Here is a 22,698-nt window from a genome sequence, read left to right as displayed (position 1 = left end):
ATAGTTGCTGTTAACACATCCCATTATTGTTTCTGATGTGGTTGCTTGCATTCTTTGCAAACTGTGTTTAAGGGCTATACCGAAATAATAATTGGGATATGTTTTTTGATGTGTGATGTTAAGATAGCATAAAATGCTTAAAAATGTTAACTTAATAAAATTTATAGCAGTCTAACAAAGGTAATAGTTCTCTAACAAAAACGTGTATTCTCTTCAACTCTGCCTATTTGATGACAGTTTTTCTCATTTCATTTTTAGGTTTAAAAGCATCGAATGGAATCAGTTTGCATTCCAAAATTGGACCAACACAAAGACTTGATATTGTGGAATGAGGAGCAAACAAGCAATGTCATCTAATGAACAAGAAAGAGTCTTGTGTTATAATGGTGAAGTCCTAGTTTTTCAATTGTCTAAAGGAAATTTTGCAGATAAAGGGCCTGCAGAAATACCCATATTACATGTCAGAAGAATGGTATTTGACAGAGAAACAAGTGCATTTGTTCAGAAGTCCACTGGATCCTTTAGCATAAAGGAAGAAAACTGTTATTTAAAAATCATGTGTTGCAACTGTGTGTCAGATTTCAGAACTGGAATGAACCTCCCTTCTATTATGATACAATGCAATGAAAAGAAGAATGTTTTCAAATATTTTCTACTATTTCTTCACAGTACCAATAAATTTGAAAAACGTTTGAGTTTTAGACTAGCCCATGAGTTGAAGGATGGCATAAGGGTCTTTAATGGGCCTTTAATTATATGGAAACATGTTAAAACATTCTTCTATATCTCTCCCCAAAATGGCAAAGTTATTACTGTGTCCATTAACTTTTCCTCTATTGAGTGGGCAGGGGAGATTGAAAATCTAGGTATGGTTTTATTAGGACAAAAGGCATGTTATTTATCTGAGGAAGAAAGCACCTCAAAGCCTTCAAAATCAGATTATGCAATTTGGAACACCAGATTTTGTGTATACTTTCTTGAAAGTGAAGAAGTAATAAGTGATACATATATTATCCCTCCTGCTTATAGCAGTGTGATAACTTGTGTGCATGTCTGTGCAACTGAGTTTGTCAACAACAAGCTAAGAATGTCTTTGATTGCCCTTACTCAGAGGAATCAGTTGATTTCATTCCAGAATGGGACTCCTAAAAGTGTGTGCCAGCTTCCATTTGAAGATCCTTGTGCAATTCAACTAATGGATTCAGGCGGAGACCGCCTTCTCATTGTGTCCTTTAGGTCCAGTGCTTGTGGTGTTTGGGAAAAGAACTTTCAGGTACAGTACTTATTCTCATAATTATTCACTCGGTGTAGTCTTAGATCTAATAAGCATTCCTACACTTCATAGCGTTCATCCTGGAGTCTTATTATCCAAATCAATTTTCAGTGCTGCACTTAAAAGAAGATCATATATGCTCTTTTTTCTTAGCGTTATCGGAATACTACCTGATAAAGGTTTTGCCTTGCCATTTTGAGTCATAAAACCTTTGAGTTATTTGGAAATGTATAAATATATAACTATAATTATTACGTATTTGTCTTTTAATGTGACTATCTTTAATTTTTATACTGTGACTAGAGGCCCGGTGCACGAAATTCATGCACGGGGGGTTGTGTCCCTCAGCCCAGCCTGCACCCTTTCTAATCTGGGACCCCTCGAGGGATGTCAGGCTGCCCGTTTAGGCCCGATCCCGGTAGGATCGGGCCTAAACGGGCAGTCTGACATCCCTCTCACAATCCAGGACTGCTGGCTCCCAACTGCTCGCCTGCCTGCCTTCCTGATTGCCCCTAACTGCTTCTGCCTGCCAGCCTGATCACCCCCTAACCCCGTGGTTGGCAAACTGCGGCTCACGAACCACATGCGGCTCTTTGGCATCTTGAGTGTGGCTCTTCCAAAAAATACCACGGCCTGGGTGAGTCTTTTTTGAAGAAGTAGCATTAGAAGAAGTTTAAATTTAAAAATTTGGCTCTCAAAAGAAATTTCAATCGTTGTACGATTGATATTGGGCTCTGTTGACTAATGAGTTTGCCGACCACTGCCCTAACCACTCCCCTGCCAGCCTGATTGATGCCTAACTGCTCCCCTGCCAGCCTATTTGCCCCTAACTGCCCTCCCCTGCAGGCCTGGTCAGCCCTAACTGCCCTCCCCTGCAGGCCTGGTCCCCCAGAACTGCTCTCCTCTGCAGGCCTGGCCGCCCCCAACTGCCTTCCCTTGCAGGCCTGGTCCCTCTCAACTGCCCTCCTCTGCTGGCCTGATCACCCCCAACTGCCCTCCCTTGCAGGCCTGGTCCCTCCCAACTGCCCTCCCCTGTTGGCCATCTTGTGGCAGCCATCTTTTGTCCACATGGGGGAAGCCATCTTTGACCACATGGGGGCAGCCATCTTGTGTGTTGGAGTGGTGGTCAATTTGCATATTGCTCTTTTATTAGATAGGATAGAGGCCTGGTGCATGGGTGGGGGCCAGCTGGTTTGCCCTGAAGGGTGTTCCGGATCAGGGTGGGGGTTCCCTTGGGGCGTGGGGCAGCCTGGGCGAGGGGCCTGTGGTGGTTTGCAGGCCGGCCACGCCCCCCAGCGACACAGTCAGAGGCCCTGGTATCTGGGATTTATTTATCTTCTATAATTGAAACTTTGTAGCCTTGAGTGGAGCCAAGCCTCCTGCTTGCTCCGTGGCTGCTGCCATTTTTGTTGGTATTTATTTATCTTCTATAACTGAAACTTTGTAGCCTTCAGTGGAGGCCAAAGCAGGCCAGGGCTGTGGAAGCTTGGCTTCCTCCATTGCCGGGGCAACTCAAGTCTCCTGCTCTCTCCAGCTCCGTGGCTGCCGCCATTTTTGTTGGGATTTATTTATCTTCTATAATTGAAACTTTGGAGCCTTGAGTGGAGGCCTGGGCCTGCCAGGGTGTGCGGAAAGCTTGGCTTCCTCCATTGCCCGGTAAACCCAAGCTTCCTGCTCTCTCCGTGGCCACAGCCATCTTGGTTGGGTTAATTTGCATACTTGCTCCTGATTGGCTGGTGGGCATGGCTTGTGGGTGTAGCGGAGTGATGGTTAGTTTGCATATTACTCTTTTATTAGATAGGATAATTAGATGTGTATTTTTACTTCGAATCTATAGTAACAAAAGCGTTATATGCTAATTAGGCCAGACGTCCTTCTGGACGACCTTCCGGATGAAGCCAGGGCTATGAGGGCCGCAGTGGCTGCCGCAGCGGCGGGGGTTGAACCCCTTGCATGAATTTCGTGCATTGGGCCTCTAGTAAAATTATAAGTGATTTGACTTTATAAGCCTTCTTGGAAAACTCAAATAAGTTTAACTTTTTAAAATCTGGTATTTATCTATTTAAACTATAAATCTAGAGGAATTTCTTTAAATGTGTCATTGTCCCTTAAGAAACAAATAATTGTTCTCCAGAGACGAGAGCGATAAGTGTTATTTTTTCTAAAATCTTGCTTAGAGAATTGTATGATGTTATATTTTGAAACTCAGAGTTATTCTTAGCAAGCATTCACATTTTATCCACATTTATGGTAGTTGTATCCTTTAATGTAAGGTTTGGAAATTGCTTCAAAATACTTGCTGGTATTGAGTGTTCAATAACAGGTAAAAAGGTGCAAAAATGAATAGGAATTTGGAGGTTTGTAACAGGGCATCTGCACCAATAATATTTCTCTGACCCTGATATTTGGTAACACTGCATTCTCCTGGCTTTAGATATATATCAGCTCATTCAGGTATGTGATGTGAGTGTTTACAGTTCAAGATAAGTAATCATTACTTGTCAGAAATGTCTCTTCCAAAAGTGATTTTTTTTAGTACATTATATATACAACTTTTTAAGTTGGATATAGTGCCTTCCTTTGTGTGCCCTAGCCATTTAATTAGAAGCTCAATTACAATTTCTATCACTCCATTATCACCTTGATATGAAATATTGATAAATATTTTAGGAAGTTTGGGGGGCATTTTTTTTATGTGAATCGTTACTTTCTATATGTGGAAATGTTAGGTTGAAATTGTGTTTTATCAGACTTTGCCTTATAAATTACCATTATGGTAATAGGGATTATATAACTATATTCATTCTCTGTTACACATAAAGGAATTAAATCCTCAAAAGGAAAATAATTGAAAGCTATGCTGTTTAATTTGAAAGCAGTCTTATAAAAGCACATTGTACTTTTACTTGAAGGTTATTTGGAAGGTAGCATTTTCTATCTTTTTATACTTTTCCTTCCAAGAAACAGTGGGGGGAAATCACCTGGTAAAGCCCATAATTCTTATTGGGGTCAGGGTCATGGAAAGAACACACTTAACCCAGGATTGAATCCCAACTGAGCCATTTACTAATCTTACCTTAAGGAAAGTATTTCATTTTTGTGAGCCCATTTTCTGACTTTATGGAATTGAAATCATCCTGCCTCTTGAGAGCATTAAATTAAATGACATTGTAAAGTGTCTAGCACAGTGCTTGGCACATAGGGGAAGCTCTATGTGCCAAGCACTGTGGGCTATTATTGTTAGGCTTTGACCTACCTAAGGTCCCTTCTTCGCCTGGGTAAGGAAAAAACCAATTCCCTTGTGCCTCATTAATTCACTGAGGATAGTCCTAACTTCCTTGAAGTGGGTCCCCTGCTTGGACACTGTAGAGCACTGCACTAACACATTACCCAAAGCAGGAGACTGTCACTCCCTGTAAGTCTACAAGTAACTGTTGACCTCCTTGCCTTGAAATTGTGTTCTAGGATTCTTTCTCTGCAATGGATCACCATCCTTTCCACAAGTTACCTGAGGCCCTACCACTTCGGCTACCTCTCTAGGGAGTCTGTACTTCTAAACTATTTGCAAATGCCCTGATATCTGCCAAATTAAGTGCTTTTAAATTGCCTCTGTAACCTTGGAGTTTTGGATATAGTTTAGGGTAAAATATTTGATTACTTTAAAAGTGGGAATAAATGCTAAGAATCTACAAATAAAGGGGGAGAAGAGTTGAGGGAAGTAATTGTATGTGAACAATTACACTTAGTTTAACAGTTAAGAAAAAAAATAAATATAGGAGGTTTTACAATTAAACAGAACATACACTGTTAAGGGAAAAATACTTTCTAACATTGGGTTCTGAGAGGAATTTACTGATTGTAGTAGTCTGTAAGAGGTTTTGAATAATAAAACGAATACATTATTGAAAAATAAAATGGTGTCTGCAATGGCAGTTTTTTCCCTCAAATGGGAGAAAACAACAGAATGGTCTCCCTTTAGGTTGGCTAGGGACTATCCATCCATCCTTTTGGACCTCATGCCATAAAGGAATTAAGGCAGTTTGAAAAGATAGGTTAACTACAAACAAGCATAAATAAGAATAAGTAATGAAAGTCAAGGTTAGTGTGTTCTCTTATCAGTCCTCCCAAGTAGTATTTTATCCAGTGACAGGACTTGAAACAGAGAGCTGATTCTAGAGAAATACGAGTAGCTTCTCAGGCTTTCTCTCTTGAGTAGAAATTACCTCTGCAAGTTTTGGCAAGAATTTGCAACAGGGTTTTCAAAATTGAGATCATTGAGAAGTATAACTGGTTCTAGAAGTGTTCTGATGTAGCCACTAGCCACATGTGGTTATTCCACATTTCAAATGTGGCTAGTCTGAATTAGAATGTACTAGAAATATCAAATATACACCAGATGTCAGAGATATAGTAAAAAAATGGCAGTCAAATATCTAAATTTTTATTGATTATATTGAATTGAAATTATAGTATTTTGGATATATTGGATTAAATACACTATAATAAAGTTACTTTTACCTTTTTCTTTTCACTGCTACTAGAGACTTTTATTGAGTCTTGGGATATTTAAAATTATATTTGTGCCCTGCGTTTGTGGCTTGCCTATATTTCTTTTGGATGACTATTCTAGACTTGTGGATTACAGATATGTGCATGCATGTATGAGTGCAAAGCTCTATGGTGTTTGCATAATGAGCACATTTTTATTACTAATGTACAATTATGATATACACTGAGTGGCCAGATTATTATGATCTCTGGATGCATAATAATCTGGCCCACTCAGTATATATATATTAGAGGCCCGGTGCATGAATTTGTGCATGGGTGGGGTCTGGCCAGCCTGTCCAGGGGGAGGGGACATGGGTGGTTGGCCGGCCTGCCTGCTGGTCGAACTCCTGGTTAAGGGGACAATTTGCATATTAGCCTTTTATTATATAGGATATACACTGAGTGGCCAGATTATTATGCGTTCAGAGATCATAATAATCTGGCCACTCAGTGTATATGTATAATCCTATATAATGAGAGGGATATGCTAATTATCCATTACGCAACTGACTGTGTAACGACCGGATTACGGATCTGCAGGAGGGTAGGGCAGTGAACTACAAGCAGGTGGCAGAGAGTTACAGGAGGGTGCAGGGCAGCAAGCTATGGGGGGGGTGGGGGAAGCTACAAGAGGGCATGGCAGCAGGCGGAGAGCTACAGGAGGGCGGCAGCGACCTACTGGCGCATGGATTTGTGCGCAGGGCTACTAGTCTCTTATATAGTTACTAGTGGCCCAGTGCACGAAATTCATGCATGGGGGGTACCTCAGCTCAGCCTGCATCCTCTCCAATCTGGGACCCCTTTGGGGATGTCTGACTGCTGGTTTAGGCTCCTAACCACTCACCTGCCTGCCTGCTTGATACCCCCAACTGGTCCCCCCTGCCAGCCTGCTTACCCCCAACTGCTCCCCCCACCAGCCTGATTGCTCGCAACTGGTCACCCCTGCCAGCCTGCTTTCCCCCAACTGCCCCCCTACCAGCCTGATCACCCCCAACTGCCCCCCCCCGCCGGCCTGATCACCCCCAACTCCCCCCCACCGCCTGCCTGATCACTCCCAACTGGTCACCCCTGCCAGCCTGCTTTCCCCCAACTGCCCCCCTGCCAGCCTGATCACCCCCAACCGGTCCCCCCTGCCAGCCTGATCACCCCCAACTGCCGCCCCCTGCCGGCCTGCTCGTCCCCAACTGCCCCCCCCCACCCCCCCGCCGGCCTGCTCACCCTCAGCTGGTCCCCCCTGGTGGCCTGCTCACCCTCAACTGCCCCCCCCCCCCCCGCTGACCTACTCACCCCCAACTGGTCCCCCCTGGCCTGATCGCCTCTAACTGCCTCTGCCTCGGCCCCACCACATGGCTTTGTCCGGAAGGACGTCTGAAAGGTCTCCCAGAAGGTCTCCTGGTCTAATTAGCATATTATCCTTTTATTAGTATAGATTGCACTACATGATACTCATGGGGAGGTGGGAGAAAGAGGCCATGGGTTTGCAAATAAGCTCCTTCCGCACAGAGTGAAAAAAATCACTGTGTTAGCAATTAGGTTGATATCCTATCTAATAAAAGTAATATGCAAATTAACTGTCACTCCGACACAAAGATGGTGGTGCCCATAGCCACAAGATGGCGGTGCCCAGTCCTCTCAGCCCCGCTGGAGTCCTCCAGTACTGGGGGGCGGCTGCTGAGAGCAGAGCCTGCTTGGCTGTTGCCCGCAGTGACCTGGGAGCGGCCAAGTGGGCCCCACAGACAGCACACAGCAGGGCTTGCTTAGCTGTAGCCAGCGGCGACCCAGGAGTGGCCAAGCAGGCCCCGCAGACAGTGCACAGCAGGGCCTGCTTAGCCGTAGCTGGCGACGACCTGGGAGCTGCCAAGCGGGCCCCACAGACAGCAGAGAACCATGGGGAGCGGGCCTAAGCCATCAGTAGGACATCCCCTGAGGGCTTCTGGATTGGAGAGGGTGCAGGTCAGGCTGAGGGACACCCCCCCCCCCCCCGCATGCACGGATTTCGTGTACTGGGCCTCTAGTTTGGTTATATAGATGGAAGAGTGTGTCTTTGCTTCTGGGATTCTGAGTGGGAGTTTTCTCCCTGAGGGAAAAGGGTATCTGATCTCCATGGTGTTAGTTTTCCAGGGGACTAATCTGGAGGTCTTCAACTTTATGGACCTTTAAGAAGTTGTCTTCTATTTTAAACTTGGGGTCTCACAGTCTAGTATAAACTGGTAAAATCAATCCTCTAGGCTAGGATGGTTCTAGGTCCCCCACTATTAGAATGCCTTCTGTTTTGTGGCTCTGATAATAACTATGTTCTCCCCAACCAGAGTTTAGAGCAGCTGTGGGCAAACTACAGCCCGCGGGCCGGATCCGGCTGTTCTATCCGGTTCTCTTGCTCTCCCCTCCGCTCCTTTACTTTGAATTTATATTAGTTCACACAAACACTCCATCCATGCTTTTGTTCCGGCCCTCCGGTCCAGTTTAAGAACCCATTGTGGCCCTCGAGTCAAAAAGTTTGCCCACCCCTGGTTTAGAGTATTAAGTTCATCTTGACTCTTTCCTTAAAATGTTTAGATTAAATTTATTGGATAATAGTGGTTAATAAAATTATATAGGTTTCAAGAATACAGTTCTATAATGCATCATCTGTTGGTTGCGTTGTGTTTACCACAAATTTCCTTTTGTCATCTTGACTCTTAAAGTTTATTCTGCTTTGAGAGCTCTTATAGTGTCTAGTGGTACCTTCTAGTTACCTACTACAACTACATTCTTTGATCATAAATACAGGATAGGGCAAAAGTAGGTTTCCAGTTGTGAGTACTGAAACACAGAGTTTATTCTGTAAACCCACTTTCCCCCTACCCTGTAGATATCGGCTAATGGTAGTGAGGGCCATCCTTAAACATGTTAGAGAAAGAAACTTCACTAGAGTTATTCACGAGAAACGTTAGAACTTCCAAAATTGTCTTGAGAAGTATGAGAATTTATAAATTATAATAAAATTTTAATATAGAAATCAGCAATGTTATAGTCCCTGGAGAAATGTTGATAAAATATTGAATTTAAGTATCTTGATATTTATAAAGGTATAACTTCTTATGTTTCCTGTTTATACTGGTACCTTTTTCATTACTTGTTTATAAGATTGAAGATAACAAATTACAACTACATGAAACAAAAGGCTTTAGTTAATTTCACGTCTGACTTTTTTTCCTTCTCTATTCTTTATCATTTTCAGGTTGCTGCTAAGTGGGAACAAATTAGCTCAGTACTCATAGATGACTTTATTGGAACTGGAACAGAACAAGTACTGCTACTTTTAAAGGACTCCTCAAATTCAGATTGCCTGAGTTCATTTAAAATAACAGATCTTGACAACATAAACTATTCAGTAAGTACTGTTTACTTTTTTTGCATTACCTGAAGTACCATTTTAGAAAATCTGAGTGCTTTAAAGCTTTTGACCCACTAAGTATTTGTGATTTCATACTTTAAGTAAACTTCTTGAACTTTAAAAATATATGGATTGAATCTTTTAGAAATACAGTCATGTGCCACTTAACAATGGGGATATGTTCTGAGAAATGTGTCCTTAGGCAGTTTGTCATTGTGCAAATATCATAGAGTGCAGTTACACAAATCTAGGTGGTATAGCCTACTACATACCTAGGCTATGTGGTATAGCCTATTGCTCCTAGGTTACAAATCAATACAGAATGTTACTATATGAATACTGTAAGCAATTATAACACAATGGTATTTGTGTATCTAAACATATCAAAACATAGAAAAGGCATGGTAAAAATATGGTATAAAAGATAAAAAATGATACACCTCTGTAGGGCACTTACCATGAATGGAGCTTGCAGGACTGGAAATTGTTCTGGGTGAGGCAGTGAGTGAGTGGTGAGTAAATTTGAAGGCCTAGGACACTACTGTAGACTTTAGAGACACTGTATACTTAGGCTACACTAAGTTTATAAAACAACATGCAATTAAGTCAAGCATAAGACACAATGATGCAATCAAGAGATGTGGTAAACATGAGATGTATGAGGCTGCTGCTGGTGTAATAAGGCATATTATTTTACAACAAACGTTTGTATAAGTAGAAAGAGAACAATAAAAATTCTAATACAGCCCAGCCGGGTGTAGCTCAGTGGTTGAGTGTCGACCCAGGAACCAAGAGGTCACCAGTTCGATTCCCGGTCAGGGCATATGCCCAGGTTGCGGGCTCGATCCCCAGTGGGAGGCATGCAGGAGGCAGCCAATCAATGATTCTCTCTCATCATTGATGTTTCTCTCTCTCCCTCTCCCTTCCTCTCTGAAATCAATAAAAATATATTTTAAAAAATTCTAATATAGTAAATCTATAAACTAGTGATAGTTTATTATCATTATCAAGTGTTATGTACTGGATGTAATTGTATGTACTATACAGTGTACATGTGCCTATTCGTTTATATGACTGGCAGCGCATTTGGTTTATTTATACTGTATCACCCAAAACATGTGAGAAATGCATTGTCCTACAATGTTATGATGGGTCCAGTGTCACTAGGTGATAGAAAACTTTCATGTCCATTTTATAATCTTACGGGATGATAGTCGTATATGTGGTCCGTTGTTGACCGAAATGTTACATGATAAATGATTGTATGCATTGACTGTCCTTTCAACAAATGCCTTGGTTTGTGTAACTGCCCTCTATGATGTTTACACAATAGAAATTGACTCTGCTTTTGACTATAGTATATCTGGTGGTCAGTCAAATGATAAAAACACTGTAAATTAACCTATTATTGCTTCTGAAAATCCTTTTACATCAATAACATGATAATATTGGATTAATTAAATGATAAAATGAAGTGAAACGGCTTTATTAAAAGAAGCAACAATCCATAATATCTTAAGATTTGAGACATAAGGGAAATGAAGTTTCAGATCTATATAAAATGCCTCTGAGCCTCAGTTTTGTTCATTAGTAAAATGAGGGTAATTCTCATTTTCTCCAGTTATGGGATTTTAGGATTTTATAAAAATCCAGTAAGCTGATACTTTTTGAAGCATTATACAACTGTTACATGGGTGGTAATAGTAGTAATTATAATTTTTTCTGGTTAATTATGGGGAAAATATATATTTTGTCTTTTATATAATAGTGTCTAACATAAAAAATTGTCCTTTGGATAAACTTTAATTGTATGTTAATATTATGAATTTTCAATTTCAAATTTTCAGTTTCAGTATATTTATTTATTTATTAGAGTCAAACATTGGATTGCAATGAAGATGACTTATTTGAAGACAAAGAAGATAGTTGTTATTTGGTGGTTCCTGCTCTGGAAAGAAGAGTGAAAGTTAGTGTCTGTGTTTGCTTTGTGCTTTGCTTTTTTGGATCAGTGCTATTTTAAATGAGAAAGAACATAGAAAGAAAGATCTTTAAAATATAAACAACTCAGTGATTGGGAAACACAGTATTTAAAGGATCTTTACTTTTTCTGTACCTCTGTAAAAGCTGTTATGACATTATTTATAAATGTAGCATCTAAAAATCATACCTTTTTGTAGTAAGATTATGTATATTTAATAAACTTCATAAGATAAAATATAAGAAACTCACTTTTTTTGGCTTTTTAAAAAATCTTTATAGTTGAGATTATTACAGATGTCCCTCTTTTTCCCACCATTGCCCTCCTCTACCCGTTTCCTGCCCTGCCCCAGGCCTTTGCCACCCTATTGTCTGTGTCCATAGGTAATGCACATATGCATATAAGATTTTTGTTTAATCTCTTCCCTCCCTCCACCCCTCCATTTCCATGCCTCTGATTCTATTTCATTCACCAGTTTATTCTGTTCATTAGATTTCTTATTCGTTTATTTTGATTTTTAGATTCAATTGTTGATAGGTATGTATTTGTTGCCATTTTGTTGTTCATATTTTTTTATCTTTTTCTTCCTCTTCTTAAAGAATACCCTTCAACATTTCATATAATATTGGTTTGGTGGTAATGAACTCCTTTAGCTTGTTCTTGTCTGTGAAGCTCTTTATCTGACCTTCAATTTTAAATGATAGCTTTGCTGGGTAGAGTAATTTTGGTTGTAGGTCCTTGCTATTCATCACTTTGAATATTTCTTGCCGCTCCCTTCAGGCCTGCATAGTTTCTGTTGAGAAATCAGCTGACAGTCATATGGGCATTCCCTGTAGGTAACTTAACTGTTTTTCTCTTGCTGATTATAAGATTCTCTCTTTGTCTTTAGCCCTTGGCATTTTAATTATGATGTGTCTTGGTGTGGTCCTCTTTGCGTTCCTCTTGTTTGGGACTCTCTGTTCTTCCTGGACTTGTAAGTCTATTTCTTTCACCAGGTAGGGGAAAGTTTTCTGTCATTATTTCTTCAAATAGGTTTTTAATATCTTGCTCGCTCTCTCTTCTTCTGGCACCCCATAATGCAAATGTTGGTAGGCTTGAAGTTGTCCCAGAGGCTCCTTACACTGTCTTCATATTTTTGGATTCTTTTTCCTTTTTGCTCTTCTGGTTGGGTGTTTTTTGCTTCCTCATATTTCATATCATTGATTTGATTCTCAGAATCCTCCATTCTACCATTGAATCCCTGTGTATTATTTTTTATTTCAATTAGTGTATGCTTAATCTGCAACTGGTCCTTCTCCATTTTTTTGGAGGTTTCTGGAAGATTCTTGAGTAACCTTATAACTGGTTTTGAACTCTATATCCAGTAGTTTGCTTTCTTCCATTTCTTTCATTTGTGACATGTTTCTTTGTCTCTGCATTTTGGCTACTTCCCTGTGTTTGTTTCTGTGTATTGGGTAGAACTGGTATGTCTCCTTGAGTTGGTAGAGTGGCCTTGTGGCTCGCGAGCCGCGGTTTGCCGCTCTGTTGACTAATGAGTTTGCCAACCACTGCCTTAGGGAAAAACTCTTAAAAAACATTTTAATAATGTACTAATGTCTTTCACCTGAAGTCAAATCTTTTGGGTAAGGGTAATGCCTTATGCAGTGGTCAGCAAGCTCATTAGTCAACAGAGCCGCAGTTTGCCGACCACTGCTCTAGATGCACCCCTTTGTGGGCTGTGAGCACAGTCTTGTTGTAGTTGAGACTTGATTGCTGTTAGTGTCACTGGGAGGAATTGACCTCCAGGCCAACTGGCTGTGAGGATCAGCTGTGACTACAGTGGGAGAGCTGCTGTGTAGGAGACACCCCTATGGAGCAGGACTTGTTTCAGTGGGGCTTTGGTGCTCACTGAGTCTGCCCCTTGAATGTGTTGCTTATGGATATGTAGAGTTCTAATCTGGTATGGTCTCACTCTGACCACTGGGTACACTGGCTCTTGGGTCTCCAGGGAGGTGCAAAGTCAGCCACTGCCTGGGGCCACCCGGCAGGAGCTATAGCGAGAGCTGCAGATTCCTCCTCTTTGTATTGGGTTTAGAAGTGCCCAGATGAGGCCCAGCCACAAAGCAAGGCAGGGTGGTGCTGGTGCCGGGTCTTGACCCTCTGTTGATAGGTTTGGGGCTCCCTGACCCAGCTGCAGCTTGCTTGAGAGACCCTAGCCTGAGCAAGGACATGCCATTCATATGCAAAAGCCACTGCACACAGCTGGGGTTGGGTTGTGAATTGGATGAGGTGGGGTCTTAGGGACTCACCAGGGCAGAGCAAACAGAAATAGCTGCAAGTCAGCCCTGCCCGAGAGGTCCCAGCATAGGAACAATGATCCCTGCGAGCACCTTCATCTGGGAGAAATCCGCCCCCGAGTGCCTGCCTCGATGCCAGTCAGTCCAGTTCCTCATCGCATGTGTCTGTGTCCCCCAAAGCCTCTCCCTGGCGCTGTAGCTCAGAGGAAGCAGGCACTGTAAGTTCAGTTCGTGGTCACTGAGCCCCAGTCCGCATTGGTTTTCACAGCCCGTAGTTCTTACTGCCTGTAGGGACTTCTTTTCCCAGCCCTGGGAGCCTGGGCTGGGGTTCTGGTGTGGGGCTGGGACCCCTTGCTCCTCTGGGCGGCCTCCACAGATAGCTCTCCCTCCCGATTAAAAAAGTGGCCCACGTGGGTGCCAGACCAGCCAGTTCGGCCTCCGCACCTCCTCCCAGTCTCAGTGTGCTTTCTTCTTTACTCCTCTTGTGGTAGGACTTCATTCAGCCAGCTTTCCAGCGGTTCTGGATGATGGTTGTTCTGTATTTTAGTTGTAATCTTGATGTGGTTGTGGGAGGCAGCGAGTAGAGGTGTTTACCTACGCCGCCATCTTCTCTGTTCCCACCAAGAAACTCACTTTTAAAGATACGTTCTTTCTGGTCTGTAGGATCAGTATACTACGGTGTCTCTTTTTAAGGAGCAGCAAATATGATAAATCATAACATGTTCCAAACATGGACAGTTCACCCTCAAGTTTTCCATACAGAGCTCTCTAAAAAAAGAGTTTTTTTCCTATTGTCTGAAGGTAATTCATACTCCCTGTAAAATACTTAGACTGTGCAAACAAATGTTATAAAGAAACTAACAATTACCTTTGATTCTATTACTGAGATATAATCAATTTTAACACTTTGGTATGGATATTCTTGCAGATTTTTTAAATGAATATATGTATATGGAAATGTGATTATAAGATGTTCCTTTGTAACTTGCCCTTTTCCATTTGTAAAAATTTTAAATATACAGACATGTTCAAAGAATAGTGTAGTGATTATCCCACATTGATTCAACTATTGTTCCTGTTGAAAAAATCATATTTGCCTCATCTATTTGTGCTTGTGTACCTATATGTGTACATTTTTGCAGACTCATTTGAAAGTTGCAAATATTATACTACTTCACTCTTACATATTTTAGCAAGAATCTCCTAAAATTAAGGACATTCTCTTAGGTAACCAAAATACCATTATTGCACTTAGAAAATGAATAAAAACCCTTAATCATAATTACTGTTCAGATGTCTTTAACTGCCACAAAAATATTTTTTTAAAATCCTCACCTGAGGATATGCTTATTCATTTTAGAGAGAGGGGAAAAAGAGAAAGAGAAGCATCTATGTGACAGAGAACATCGATTGGTTGCCTTCCATAGGTGCCCTCACCAGGAGTTGAACTCTAAATCTAGGTATGTGGCCTAATGGGGAATTGAATCCGGAAGCTTTCAGTATACGGGGTGACGCTCCAACCAACTGAGCCACACCGGCCAGGACAAAAATGTTTTTTATAGTTATTCTTTTCAGGATCCAAAGTTTACACTTCCATTTGATTATTACAACTCTCATTGATCTTTTTATTTCGAATAATGCCCCCTCCCTTATTTTTTAAATGATTCCAATGAGCAGGCCAGGTGAGGTGCTCCTCCTTTTGGATTTGACTATTTCCTTATGATATTATTTAACATTTTCCTCTATCCCTAGCCAACTTTTCTGTAAAAGGCTAGATTTTTAATATTTATACATTGCAGGCATTTAAAAATTATTTGGAACTATTTGAATTATTAAAATGAATTCACCAACTGCTTACTGAACACATGCTAGATATGAATGTGAACAATAGATAAATAAAATATCATAGTGGACATAGAACCATAAAGTAAAAGATTGATTACATTTAAAACTTTTGTACTCGGAACAAAGTAAAGCAAATAAAAAGACAAATTATGTAGTAAGAAATTGTAACACAGAACAGCGGATTAATTTTCTTAATATAAATATATATTCTGAGGAGAACCAAGATGGCAGTGGAGGTAAATTCCAATACTCACTGCCTCCCACAACCACATCAAAATTACAACTAAAATACAGAACAACCATCATTCAGAACCACTGAAAGCTAGCTGAATGAAAGTCCTACAACTAGAAGTAAAGAAGAAAGCATGTTGAGACTGGTAAGAGGGATGGAGGCACCCAACGGGCTGGTCCGGCATCAACGTGTGCCATGTTTTTAATTGGGAGGAAGATTGTCCCTGCGGAGGCCGAGGTCAGGAACAAGAAGAAAGCACATTGCCCTAACTGGTTTGGCTCAGTGGATAGAGCGTCGGCCTGCGGACTGAAGGGTCCCAGGTTCGATTCCAGTCAAGGGCATGTACCTTGGTTGCGGGCACATCCCCAGTAGGGGGTGTGCAGGAGGCAGCTGATCGATGTTCCCCTCTTATCGATGTTTCTAACTCTCTATCCCTCTCCCTTCATCTCTGTAAAAATCAATAAAATATATTTAAAAAAAGAAGAAAGTACATTGATACTGGTAGGAGAGGCAGAGGTGTGTAAGGGAATTGGGGAGAGCAGGACCTTGGAGAAACTTGTGCACATATACAGGAGTGTTCACAGCAACATTGTAATACACCATATCTGGACATAGCCCAGATGTCCATCAACAGCAGACTAGAGAAGTAAGCTAGTGAAGTCATATGATGGCATATTATAGAGCAATGAAAGGCATGAACCACAGCTGCTAGTGACAAATGGATGACATTTAAACCTAATACATACAGAATGATCCACTTATAAAAAGTTCAGAAGTAAAGGGTCAGGGTAATGCTGCCTCCAGTGGAGAAAGAGAGGGCCCATGGACAGCTTCTGTTTTGACTTGGGTGTTGTTACATGCGTGTTAACTTCATTTGTCTGTAAACTATTCTTTGTGTATATTATGTACCCTTCTGAATGCATGAGAGAGATCAGAGTAAAAAGAACAAAAAGCAAGGTTCACTATCATGCAGTATAGTATGCTCCTATATTTGGTTTTGTTTGTTGGGAGAAGCAAAACATTCCTTAACATTTACTCCTTGGAAAAATTCTGGAAAGGTAAGCACTCTGTTGGCTGCACAAATGGGATTAAGGGTGCATGAAGGGAAGGGAAGATGTACTTTTATGTTATTTAAATTTCTTACCATATGCTTATTTTCAATAGTTTTATAACAAAACTTCATAATAAAACTAGAGGCCCAGTGCACGAAATTCGTGCACGGGGGAGGAGGGTGTCCCTCAGCCCAGCCTGCACTCTCTCCAAGCTGGGACCCCTCGAGGGATGTCCGACTGCCCGTTTAAGCCCGATCCCGGTGGCATTGGGCCTAAACGGGCAGTCTGACATCCCTCTCACAATCCAGGACTGCTGGCTCCCAACTGCTCGCCTGCCTGCCTTCCTGATTGCCCCTAACTGCTTCTGCCTGCCAGCCTGATCACCCCCTAACCACTCCCCTGCCAGCCTGATTGATGCCTAACTGCTCCCCTGCCACCCTGTTTGCCCCTAATTGCCCTCCCCTGCAGGCCTGGTCACCCCTAACTGCCCTCCCCTGCAGTCCTGGTCACCCCTAACTGCCCTCCCTGCAGGCCTGGTCCCGCCCAACTGCTCTCCCCTGCAGGCCTGGGTCCCTCCCAACTGCTTTTCCCTGCAGGCCTGGTCGCCCCCAACTTCCCTCCTCTGCCGGCTTGGTCACCCCTAACTTCCCCTCCTGCAGGCTTGATTGGCCCCAACTGCCCTCCTTTGCAGGCCTGGTCCCTCCCAACTGCCCTCCCCTGCTGGCCTGATCGCCCACAACTGCCCTCCCTTTAAGGCCTGGTCCCTCCCAACTGCCCTCCCTTGCTGGCTATCTTGTGGTGGTCATCTTGTGTCCACATGGGGGCAGGATCTTTGACTACATGGGGGCAGCCATCTTGTGTGTTGGAGTGATGGTCAATCTGCATATTACTCTTTTATTAGATAGGATAGAGGCCTGGTGCACGGGTGGGGGCCAGCTGGTTTGCCCTGAAGGGTGTCCGGGATCAGGGTGGGGCTCCCTTGGGGCATGAGGCGGCCTGGGCGAGGGGCCTATGGTGGTTTGCAGGCTGGCCATGGCCCCTGGCGACCCAAGCAGGGGCCCTGGTATCTGGGGTTTATTTCTCTTCTACAGTTGAAACTTTGTAGCCTGGAGCAGAGCCAAGCCTTCTGCTTGCTCCCTGGTGGCAGCCATTTTTTGGGGGATTTATTTATCTTCTATAATTGAAACTTCGTAGCCTTAAGCAGAGGCCTGGGCCGGCCAGGGTGTGCGGAAAGCTTGGCTTCCTCCATTGCCGGGGGCAACCCTAGCCTCCTGCTCTTTCCAGCTCTGTGGCTGCCGCCATTTCTGTTTGGGTTTATGTATCTTCTATCATTGAAACTTTGTAGCCTTGAGTGGAGGCCTAGGCCGGCAAGGGCAGGTGGAAAGCTTGGCTTCCTCCATTGCCAGGGAAACTCAAGTCTTCCTCCTGCTCTCTATGGCCATAGCCATCTTGGTTGGGTTTATTTGCATATTCGCTCCTGATTGGCTGGTTGGCGTGGCTTGTGGGTGTTGGGGAGTGATGGTTAATTTGCATATTACTCTTTTATTATATAGGATATTTGAGTCTAGTGATTTACCATTTAGTCCTGAAGCAGAGGGCATGTTGAGGGAAGTAGGGAAGAGAGAACAGGATCATTTCTGAGAGGGCCCTTATTTTCAGTCTGACCACATATTCCTCTCTTCATTCCCTCCCTCTTCAGCCGTCTCAGATTTGCTCCACCTCTGATGGGTATATCTTTCTTCCCATAAATTACAAATTACTCAGCAAATGAGTGATGGAGTGTGAATGATATGGAGCCCACAGAATTAGGTCAACGGATGAAGTTTTTAAAATATTAGCTAGATACTTTGCATGGTGAGGTAAAATATGATTCAATCTTCATTCTCCAATTTCTATTGATTGATACAAAGAAAGAATGTACCTGCCTTAAAATGTAATTTAAAAGAAAGGGATTAAAAATAGGATGCATTGTGTTTTTGCAATCTAGAAAAACATTTATATTAAAAACTGGATTAATACTTAAACAGTCTCAAATATCCATCTGAAATGAAAGAAAGTTTCTATCAGTTCAATGACATGACTCTTTAAATTTTCAGTAACAAAATGTATTTCATGAATGTTTCATATTTTGTGCTGAAATCTTTATCTGGTACAATAAAAGGAATGGATTGCTCTGTGCCTAATTCAGAGCCAATTTTCCCCCCAGTAGTTAAGAGTCAATCCTAGTACTGAGTTTATTAGCACAAAAATAAATGTGTGATAGTTTGGAGGCTGTTAATGTGTTATCTTAAATTTTTTAATAAAGGTTATATGAACAGAGGATTTCAAATAGTATCAAATTAAAAGTGACTATTTCTATTTATAATTATGTCTTTTGGTTTCTGAAACAAATTATTTCAACAGGAAAAACAATTTCCTTGTGGGGGTAGGAGTGTTGGTAGGCTTTGATTTTTATTCATATTGATCGGACTTACTCATAGTCATATTGATTGATTACTAAATTCAGTAGTGAAACTAATGCTAATACATTGGCATTCTCTCAATTTGATATGTACAATTTATTGCAGTTACTTGCTGTGTTTTCTTTTGTCATTAGAGACTTAAAATTTACAAGTAAAATAGTTTTGCTCTGAGAAGTATTCTCTGCTTTTCTATAGAAAAATGAATTAATAGGCAGATTTGGAGAGGGCACTTCCTAAATTAATGGTATGTCAGTTTTTATTTGAAACTATGTCTCCAGCAATGATTTTTCTTTCTACTTTACAGGTTGGTTTGGCTTCTATTCAGGAAGTACAGCAGCATCTTTTGCTTAAGGAAAAAGTTATCTTAAAATCTTACAAAGCTTTAATGAATTTGCTTCAAGGAAAAGAATATACTACATCAATTGCAGAGGAGGTAAAATTAATCATGTGACCATTTTATCATTTTATGAATTAAAACCTATTGAAGTTATTTATTTAACTTTATTTTTATTGTCGACACTATTACAGAAGAATTATTTAAAATGGAAATTAGAATATAATGGAAATACGCAATGGATCAAGAAGTGAAGTGGTAGGGATTATTAATGGTAGGCTTTTATGTCACTGAAAAATATGTGCTTAAGAAGCCAGTATTTTACCAATTTGCAAATTATTCTTACTCAGTAGGATATCAAAATCTCAGTTACCAGGAACCTTGGGGAATAAGTCCTTTTGTTTAAAAAATATTTAAACTCTTTATTTGTATAGTTTGAATAGAAATTACTCCTAATTGAATTATATATTTTCTGATTTCTTAAGCAAAATTACTGAACATTATTTAACCTTGTATTAATGACACACTTTTATCATTAGTATAATTGTTCTTTTAGTCTCTTGCATGGTTCATTTTTAAGGATATTTATTTCTCTAGTTAATGTCCCTAAATTGCTCTGATTTTTTAGCCCTTATGTCTGCTTTTTATCATTTTACTGTCGTTTTCCTTGTGGTTGATCATCATCCGAATCTCTTTAGTACCTTGTAATTATTTATGCATGTACAGTAATGTAGAAAGTTAGCAAAAACTGCTTTGACTTCATAAAAATAGTATTTTTGCACATTAGTTCCACGCAGAGGACAGTGTAACAAAGTTACAAATAAATCAAGAAAAGCTAGGCAGTGCTTTGCTCTGACCCTCTTCAAGGTTGACCATTCTTGTAATGGTCTGTATTTCAGTCCTAGAAATATGAGGATTTGGGTCCAAAATATGATTCTGTGAGTATAAGAAACATAACAAAGACTCATCAAGTTACATTTCTGTAATACTCTTCTAGTTTTCGGAGGAACCTCATAAAAGTCATTGTTAAAGTCTCCCCATTTCCCTTCCTTACCTCACCCCAACCATTTTAGCAGTATTAGAGAAGGGGAAGAAATGTTAAGAAATTAGTACATTGAAACCACTGTGTGTGAGATACCGTTTGGCCCTTTACATGGTTAATTTGAACAGTAGTCCTGGCAGGTAGTAAACATTTCTGCAGGTTTGGGGTGAATAGTCTGCCTCACATCTCACCGCTACTGACAAAAGTGTCAGACTCCTAGGAACATGTGTAGTCCATTCTAGTGGAAGTGCCCTTATCGTTTTTAGTAATTGGCACATAGAGGGGTAACATAGATTAATGGTTACGGTAGAGCATGGGCTCTGGAACCACTCTGCTTTGGTTCAAATCCCAGCTGTGCTGTACTTAACCTCCCTGAAACTCATTTTTTTTAAATCTGGAAAATGTAGTAGATAATAATACTATGGACCTAGGGCCGTGGTCAGCAAACTGCGGCTCGTGAGCCACATGCGGCTCTTTGGCCCCTTGAGTGTGGCTCTTCCACAAAATACCACGGCATGGGCGAGTCTATTTTGAAGAAGTGGCGTTAGAAGAAGTTTAAGTTTAAAAAATTTGACTCTCAAAAGAAATTTCAGTCGTTGTACTGTTGATATTTGGCTCTGTTGACTAATGAGTTTGCCGACCACTGACCTAGGGTATTAGGGTTATTGTGAAGGTTAAACAAATTAATACAGAAATGGTATTAGAACAGTGCCTAACCTATAGTAAGCATTCAGTAAGTGTTGTTTATTATTATTATTACTACTCCTATTCCTCCTACTGTTTCTATTGTTATTAAAAATCCATATGTGTGGAAATAAGTATGGCTTGGACTTTAAGAATGAAATTTTAGCAATAACAGATCAGCAGTCCAAAGATACAGTAGCTTAATCAGTTTTATTCGTACAAAACTTAACATTCATAGGTTTAATGTAAGTCACTGGTAAGATAAAGATTGGACTGTTTTCAGCATGCCTGGGGTACATACTGTCTGATTATTTTCAAGATGGATTCCAGGTTTACTTCCCTTCTGTGTTGGATACCCTGTCTTGTTTTTAATCAGGCCATGCTTCTTAATCTGAGTAAAATAGCTAATTATATATATTTTTATAAGTTTCATTTCAGTGAATTATGTATAATCTATAATATACATAATTTATTTTAAAATAATTTACACTTTTTTTAGTTTTGGTACATTTGATAGTTGTTTTTTTTTTTTTTGGAATTAGTTACTTAAACATGCTTTTCTTTAAGGAATGTCTTGTTACTCTTTGTGGTGAAGAAAAAAATCCTGTTCAGACTTGTGATAAGAACTTATCAGGCAATTCTCACGATTCAAAACAGCTAGTAGAGAAGACATGGTATCGTGTACTAGATGATAGTTTGGTTGTTGGAGTGAAAACCACATCTTCTTTGAAGCTGTAAGTGAATTCTAACATGTTACCGTTAGCACTGTCCAACAGACATATAATGCAAGCCACATATGTAATTTTCATTGTTCTAGTAGTCATATTAAAAATGTAAATAGAAACAGGTGAAATTAATTTTAATAATAGTATACCCCCAAAATTATCATTGCTGAGGGATGAATAACGTTCTATATCTATTTATTTATGTTTTATATGTTTTTATGGATTTTTACAGAGAAAGGAAGGGAGAGGGATAGACAGATAGAAATATCAGTGAGACAGGAACATCATCGAATTGCTCCCTCCTAGATGGAGCCTGCAACCCAGGCGTGTGCCCTTGATCAGGAATTGAACCAGCGACCTTTTGGTTCCTGGGTCGATACTCAACCACTGACCCACACCAGGCGGGCAACAATATTCTGTATTTAAAAGCAGATTTTATTTAAGTCATTTAGGGGAGTATAAAATGCAGTTTTTACTTTAGAAGTATTTGCATTCTAAATTATTGCCAAAATAAAGTTTTTTTTAAAAAAAATAGTATTTTTTTCTTGTTTAAAGGAAAGTGAGGAGTGGGAGGCTTACTTCAAAAATAAAATCCAGGCATTAATTTACCATTTCTTTCCTTCAAAAAGCTAATTTCCTAAAGTCCCGCATATTTACAATGTTTTTGCTTTCTTATTTTAAGAGAGGTATTATAGGATTTTTAAAAATGTATTTGGCTTTTACACCTAATTTTCTGATACATTTTACATTTGAAATTACGTTTCCTAGAAAAGGAGAGAATAAAATGTGATGTTGTTTATATGGCATTTAATCATCTATTTGATTTTAAAGAATGAACTTTTAGACTAAACCAAACTCTGGTTGTTTT

The 22,698-nt window shown here is 40.6% G+C and overlaps 1 protein-coding gene across 1 annotated transcript in view; it reads left to right on the top strand.

Annotated features, from left to right (window-relative positions):
• Nucleotides 1–328: 328 nt before the first annotated feature.
• The window catches only part of FANCB (FA complementation group B), a gene marked incomplete at both ends in the record, with an annotated part of 61,672 nt that continues 39,302 nt past the window's right edge, over nt 329–22,698 (top strand). The window contains 5 exon segments of the mRNA XM_080652285.1: nt 329–1,273; nt 9,045–9,197; nt 11,074–11,166; nt 19,350–19,478; nt 21,673–21,839. Coding sequence (XP_080508411.1) covers nt 329–1,273; nt 9,045–9,197; nt 11,074–11,166; nt 19,350–19,478; nt 21,673–21,839 — 1,487 coding nt within the window.

This window comes from Plecotus auritus (genome assembly GCF_963455305.1).
Source record: "Plecotus auritus genome assembly, chromosome: X".
Taxonomy (NCBI): Eukaryota; Metazoa; Chordata; class Mammalia; order Chiroptera; family Vespertilionidae; genus Plecotus; species Plecotus auritus.
The sequence above is the reverse complement of the archived record's forward strand: the minus strand, read 5'-3'. Positions and strand labels throughout refer to the sequence as shown.